Source organism: Benincasa hispida, chromosome 4 (assembly GCF_009727055.1).
Source record: "Benincasa hispida cultivar B227 chromosome 4, ASM972705v1, whole genome shotgun sequence".
Lineage (NCBI taxonomy): Eukaryota > Viridiplantae > Streptophyta > Magnoliopsida > Cucurbitales > Cucurbitaceae > Benincasa > Benincasa hispida.
The window spans coordinates 56,634,410-56,640,889 of NC_052352.1; the positions used below are offsets into that span (position 1 = coordinate 56,634,410).

A 6,480-nucleotide genomic window follows, 5' to 3' on the forward strand; every position below is an offset into this window, starting at 1 on the left:
TGTCGATGTACTATTAGACCACTTTGTTTGCCGCTCATGAAACCACCCTTGAAGTAGACCTCTTATGTATTCTAGCAATCACTACAAGAATTTTGGGCTTTAATGTCGGTTGGAAAAAGTGAAATCGGATGTATAATGTTGGTTTTGTTTTTTTAAAAAAAGTGGATCTTTAATGTCGGTTTTAAACCGATATTGTAGGGGTACTGTTAATGTCGATTTTAAACGGACATTAAAGACTCGATTAATTTATCCTCCCACTTTCTATTTTCCCTCCATTTTTTTCATTTCCCTCTTCACTCTCCCCCTATTTTCTTTTTCCTCTCATTCTCACACTTGAAGAGACCCTACCTCTTGAGTTGTTTACCCATATATATATCTCAACACTCTCAAGTTCCTTCTGAGTTGGAATTTCTTCTTGTTCTTCTTCCCCTCTGCTCGTCTTTGCCGCTTCATTTCTCTGCTTCTGTAAATCTTGTTTTTCTTCTCTCAAAGTCTCACCGTAACGCATTTATCCCTCTGCATACTATTTTTCTATCTCATATTTGTCAATGAAGTCAGTTTTGCAATTGGGGTTTAGGAGTTTCCTTCATCCCTCCAGGTTTGCCCTTTCACCAAATTTCTTCTCTTTTTTTATTTTGCTGTATCCATCTTTGTTCATAAGTTAAGGAAAAGTAAATCAAGTCTCTTCAATTTGAATGAAAGTTTTGCTCATTTCATATATGAAAAACAAGTGTTAAATTCTTAGGAAGAGTGAGCTCATTCTCTTGACTGAAATGCTCTCTGCATCTCCTAACTAGAATATGGTTTTGTTACTTGTACTAGTAGTATTTCAATTCACTCATTGTTCATCTGGACTAACCCGGACTCCCCTTAGCCTTGTAGTGAATCAGAGTAGGTTGAGAGTTGCAACATTGATACCTAATATGCAAAGGAATGTAATGGTGTCGAATCAATCCTCTATAACTTTATCCACACAGAATTCAGAGCCTGGCGGGACAAGGAGAGATATAAGTCTGGTAACAAATTTCGGAAGAGCCTGTTGTGAGATGGTTTTTGTTTGAGTATATTTCAATTACCTATTATGCTTCTCTTCTTTATTCGGATTTAGGGCTTTTACTCAACTTTTACATATAGGAAAATGACTGTAAAGTGGACATTCAAAGTTTTAAGGATGACCCGTCGAGAATTGAGGCTATGACGGTCCAAGAACTGAGAATGACATTGAGGTAATAAGAGCTTTATCTTTGAAGTAACATGTTTTGATGCGTTCCCCCTATTGAGAATTCTTCATTGGATTTTCAGTTTGGATATTGGCTTGGAGTTTATGTGCTGCAGCTGCTGGCTGCTGTGTCTCGGCACAAGTGCATTCCAGTTCCATATGTAGTTTGTAATAGTCTAATAGAGCTCGAGCTTACTTTATCATTTATGTTCACATTTTTCAGAAGCGTAGGTCTTCTGGCCAAAGGGCGTAAGCGTGAACTTGTAACTGCACTGTAATGCTTTGTGGAGAATAAAAAAGTTGGTACACATTACTTGTCTACTACTTAACATGGCTAGAGAATGGATGTATTGACATGAAACAACAGTTGGTATAATTTATATTCATATAATCATATCTCCTCTTTTTGGTGTCGGTTTATTTATGAGGCTCAAGAAGAGAAGGGAAGGGGGAAAGAGGACAAATATTTCTAGTCTAGATATTGTGAATGGCTATGATGTATTGACATGAAACAACTGCTGAAATTAAAAGGGCTTTATTTGATTCTTGGGCTTCAGTTGCAACCGAAATTAAAGGGTTTTAATGTCGGTTGCAAATTTCATTAAAGTGCTTTAATGTCAGTTGCAATCGACAATAAAGGGCTTTAATGTCAACCAACATTATGCCGTTACTACTATATGGTACATTTACGGATTTTGGCAAGACATACACCCAACAAAATAGCCAAAATCGTTTGACAGAATCAAAGCTGGTTGTTCTTCATTCACAACGGAAAGACCACTTCCTAAAACAATCGAGGTTGGTTGTTCTTCATTCCCAACCTCTTCTTCTTCTATCTTCACATTCTAATTTACACAAGTCTCAACTCCACTGCCATTCCCAACTTCTTTTATTGTCACATTCGGATGCAATATGTTCGCTATATTAACATTGATATTGTCGTTTTCAATGAGACACCCGATAGAGAAACATCATGCTCATTGGCATCCGCCCCACACATGGGTTATTCTTCTCTCTTTGTGTAATCAAATGTTGTCTCGCGATGAATTTCTTGAATTTCCTCAAGACTTACAAATACCTGAGGTCTAGTACGATTACTCTGAGGGGAGAAACTGGACATCAGCATCGTTCACTAAGCATACTAGAGGAGAATTAACATCTATCTTATATGTCACCCCCATTATAATCTTGAACTCTGTCAAACTAACTTGCATGATCTCATATACTAGATTTACCAATTCATTATACATCAATGTGCTCAAACTAGCAAACCCTTCAAACTATCTCCATATAACGTTCTTCTGTGTCATTCCATGTACCACCATAATGTTGGGATTGGTGTCCTAAATCTCTTTATAATCTCGTAGTTTATAAACTTTATATAAACATATTGTTGTTAATAAAATAAGTGTTATTTTATAAGCATATACTCAATCCAATAAACTAAGATTTGAGGTTATTTCATGTAATTTAAACAAGTATGTAGAGACATACAAGTGGATCTTGTTTAAATAATAACCTAAACGGTCTGTAGTAGATGGATAAGGTTGGGTACCTTATTCTGGTGACACTATGGATACGGCTCCCTTTGTAGGTGTTACAAGTATTGTAAAGTGCTACAAATGATCTGATCTTGATCATTCATGTTGAGACATGCAAGCGGGGGTATCTTATACAAAGAGTTTGCATAAGACCGGACCACGAAATGATTAGTCTATTTATATAATGTCGTTAATAATAGAGACTTACATTTCACTAGGATGACCATAGGTTACATGACCTGAATCCTGAGTGAGTTGTGAACTTCTGCTCATGAAGGAAGTCCTTTGATTTGTATGGGTGAGAGTGGCCAGGTTGCCAACTCAACAAGCCTTCCATTTTGGGGATTCGTCTGACTGAGGAGTTGGGAACTCAGTTACACAAGACAGAATTCACTCCTTCCTTGATACAGGGGCAAGTAGATAAATTACTCTGTTAAGGGCTGATTCCGGATCTTGAACATAGTGGCCACACCCTCTCCTGGCTCGAGAGGAACTTGGTAATAGTGGGACTATGACTTATTGTTCATTAGAGGAACCAGTGGTACTTAAGGAGTTAACTGTAACTACAGGGAAAAAAATGGTATTTTGGTCTAGCTGTACTTACGAGCAATTTGTGAAGGGTCATCACACTGTTGATTGGTTATATCTAATGGCCATAGAAATATATCTGTAGTGCGAAGAGTACAGTTGTCGGTCTTTAGTGTGTGCCCAACAGTTAATGGATGTGAATAATGTAATCAAATAGTTTAATTAATTATTCATGTACCGTTGGAGCTTCCAGCTACAGGTCCATGAGGTCCCCTTAGTAGCTCAAAAGAATTTAGTTGAGAATTAGTTTCAGGATTAATTTGAATTGTTCAAATTAATAAAGGAATTTAATTATATATTATATATTAAATTATTTCAATTATATATGATATAATTGTCATAATGTATTTGATACATTATAGCTTAATGAGAGGAAATAAATATTTGAATGAGATTCAAATATATATTCTATGAATTGGATTCATAGTTAGTAAATTTAATATAAATATGATTTATATTAAATGTCATATAATAGAGAAAAGAAACTATAATTTATATTGTATGTGATACAATATTAAAACTATATGTTATATTTGATATAACATATAATTTAATATAAATATAATTTGATAAGTTAGTTATCATATTTGTTTATATTATATTATTATTTGAATAATAAGGAAGGGAATTACAACTCTCTTCCCCATCTTTTCTTTCCATTGACTAATAGTGGAGATAGTTATCTTTTATGGCAAGAGGAATAAAAGAAAAATAGTTTTTTTTTTCTCTTCTACTATACGTTTTGCTAGTTGAACGATTGAGAGAAAGTTTTTACAGAAAAGTTCTGTGAGTTTGTCTTATGAGAAAGCTCTCAATCTTCTTCCTCCACACATAACCTTTCCCTCTAAACCAAAATAGTCAGAACCCACCACTCTTAGGTTCTCACCCTGAAAATCCTGAGGTAACATTGTGGTTCTGTCCAAGTCTTGGTTTGAGAAATTCTTGAAGAAGGTCTTCAAGTTGTTCATGACTGTTCGAGGGAGAAACGCGAAGACAAGTTCTTCAAAGGTGAGGTTTCTTGAAACCCATTTTCTTTATAAAGCATACTGTAATTTATTTTTGAATGCATATCTATTTGTATGTTTACTGTAAACTTTGTATTCGATAATTAATGAAATTTGGTTGATCCGCTTTCGCTCAAGGTTCTCTTCATACGAGTTCCCTCACATAATTGATACTTCTCCATCCTTCAAGAAAAACAATACAGAAAATGAGCAGTTAGGAAAATAGGTTTTTGTTGAATACTTAATCCTTGCTACTCGACACTCGGCATGCAACGCTCGATACTCGATACTCTCCAACTCGATGCTTATTATTTCATAGTTTTCTCTCCTCTCATTCTCACTCCACTGGGAGTTACTCGTTTGTCTTAGTGCACACTCACAAACTCACACTCACTTGTTCTCTTTACTATGTTCTTAGGCCTCTCACAAAATGTGGAAAAAGTAAAAAAAAAAAAAAAAAGAGCAAAAAACTAGCACACTTACGTACTTGACGTCTGAAACTGGTTATCTACAATGATCTAAATACCTTTATAACTTTATTTTTGTCAATAAGTTCAGATTTTNAATGATCTGAATACCTTTATAACTTTATTTTTGTCAACAAATTCAGATTTTGTGAAGTGGGTTTTTTGGATGGAAAGTGAGCACGATTTTCTCTTTTATGTTTTAAATGTTGTGTTTTTTCTTTGTTAATAAAAAAAAAAAAAAAAAATTGCTTCACTTTTCAAGAAATTGATTTGTAAGAATTGTGAGAATTGTCAGAAAATTGCCCAAGTTGTATATGTTTGTACCTAAATATTAACTACAGAGCAGGATGAACATGGTGCAGGTAATTCAAAAAGATCGAGTATAAAGTTATCGGGTATCGAGTATGGCATGACATGATCGAGTATGGTGGATATAGCACGTGTCGAGTGTTGTCGTACATCGTACATCGAGTATCGAGTGACTCATCATCAAGGAACGAGTGACAAGCCATCGAGGATTGAGTTCCTTGGTAGTGGAAGGTGCATTGGGTGGATCTTAAGAGCAAAGCGGTAAAATCACACGTGAATGATGCAAGCCAAAGGGCACTTTCCATTTCTTTTTCAACACGTGGTTATTTTTCATTTGGGCCTCTAAACTGAGGCCATCCGTAAAAAAAACCCCTATGTTCAACTCATTTTAAATCTTGTTCATGGTGTTCTCTTACTAAAGCTTTAAAGAGTTTCTACTCAAGACATTAATCGTTGTTGGGAGAGTTTTACTGTTCCTCATCAATTAATTTTTTCGTATGTATTTTGTTTAGTTTTTGTTAAATACTACTTTTGTTGTCCTTATATCTTGGAAGGTTCAGTCTATGTTTGTTCTTTTAATGACAAGTGTGGTATCATTTCCAAAGAAATAAAAAAGGTTTTCCACTCTGCATCCAATCCTTGAGGCAGAATCGGACAACCTCACCTTGATAACATTTATGCTTATAAGAATGAAGTTTTCTAAATTAGTTCATAACACGATACACATGAAAATTTTAGTTTTATTTTAATATACCAGAAAAGGAAAGTCTAAAAAATTTGTAATTAATATATCAAATGACTTTTTTACATTGTTGAGCTAGATCGTTGCAACTATTTGGAGATTAAAAAAAAAACAATCTAAGAATTCTTGAGACTTTAAACGGTAAAAGACGTGATTGTTCGTTCAAACATATCTTTAATGTTAGATATTGTTGTTTCATATCTATATAAATCACTCATCAATGAGATATGCCACTTTGACCTAAATAAGTAAATACTGTGACTGTCTATTCAAACATATCTCTACTATTCCATATCTATAGCCTACATCACACTACTTCGACTCGAACAATTGTAATGAATAAAGAACATGATTGTCCATTCAAACATATCTCTACCGATCATGATGTTTTATACGTATGGTCTAGATCACATTCGTACATAAAAGAATACACCCAGTTTGGAATTGTAATAAAGGACAAAATAAGAATCATGAAAAGTGGTAGGAAAAAATGAGGATATTAAGATTCTCTATTGTAGCCTTTATAGATTGTCACAAATTTTAAATTGTAAAACCTAGGTAACCAAATGTGTGCTTTTTAGTGACCTTCCATCTAGGGTTAAAATCATGA

At 34.5% G+C, this 6,480-nt stretch overlaps 1 protein-coding gene across 4 annotated transcripts; it reads left to right on the forward strand.

Moving 5' to 3' along the window:
- Positions 1-325: 325 nt before the first annotated feature.
- LOC120076374 (DNA-(apurinic or apyrimidinic site) endonuclease, chloroplastic-like) lies at positions 326-1,524 on the forward strand. 4 transcript variants are annotated; one of them, XM_039030188.1, is made up of 5 exons: positions 327-598; positions 875-1,016; positions 1,135-1,226; positions 1,303-1,361; positions 1,443-1,484. In XM_039030188.1, the coding sequence occupies exons 1-5, from the start codon at positions 549-551 to the stop codon at positions 1,448-1,450; spliced, it is 351 nt and encodes a 116-aa protein (XP_038886116.1). In that variant the 5' UTR covers positions 327-548; the 3' UTR covers positions 1,451-1,484. The 4 variants fall into 4 exon arrangements, 3 of the variants coding, with proteins under 3 accessions (XP_038886116.1, XP_038886117.1, XP_038886115.1); XM_039030189.1 differs by lacking the exon at positions 1,303-1,361 and having other exon boundaries at positions 1,443-1,524; XM_039030187.1 differs by lacking the exon at positions 1,443-1,484 and having other exon boundaries at positions 1,303-1,436.
- The last annotated feature ends 4,956 nt before the right edge of the window (positions 1,525-6,480 follow it).

Bases quoted from the DNA above. Each gene is read 5' to 3' on its own strand.
- LOC120076374 (XM_039030187.1), top strand. From the start codon at position 549: ATGAAGTCAGTTTTGCAATTGGGGTTTAGGAGTTTCCTTCATCCCTCC. The intron at 1,017-1,134 runs GTAACAAATTTC...TTTTACATATAG, and splicing joins CAAGGAGAGATATAAGTCTG to GAAAATGACTGTAAAGTGGA. The intron at 1,227-1,302 runs GTAATAAGAGCT...TTGGATTTTCAG, and splicing joins GAACTGAGAATGACATTGAG to TTTGGATATTGGCTTGGAGT.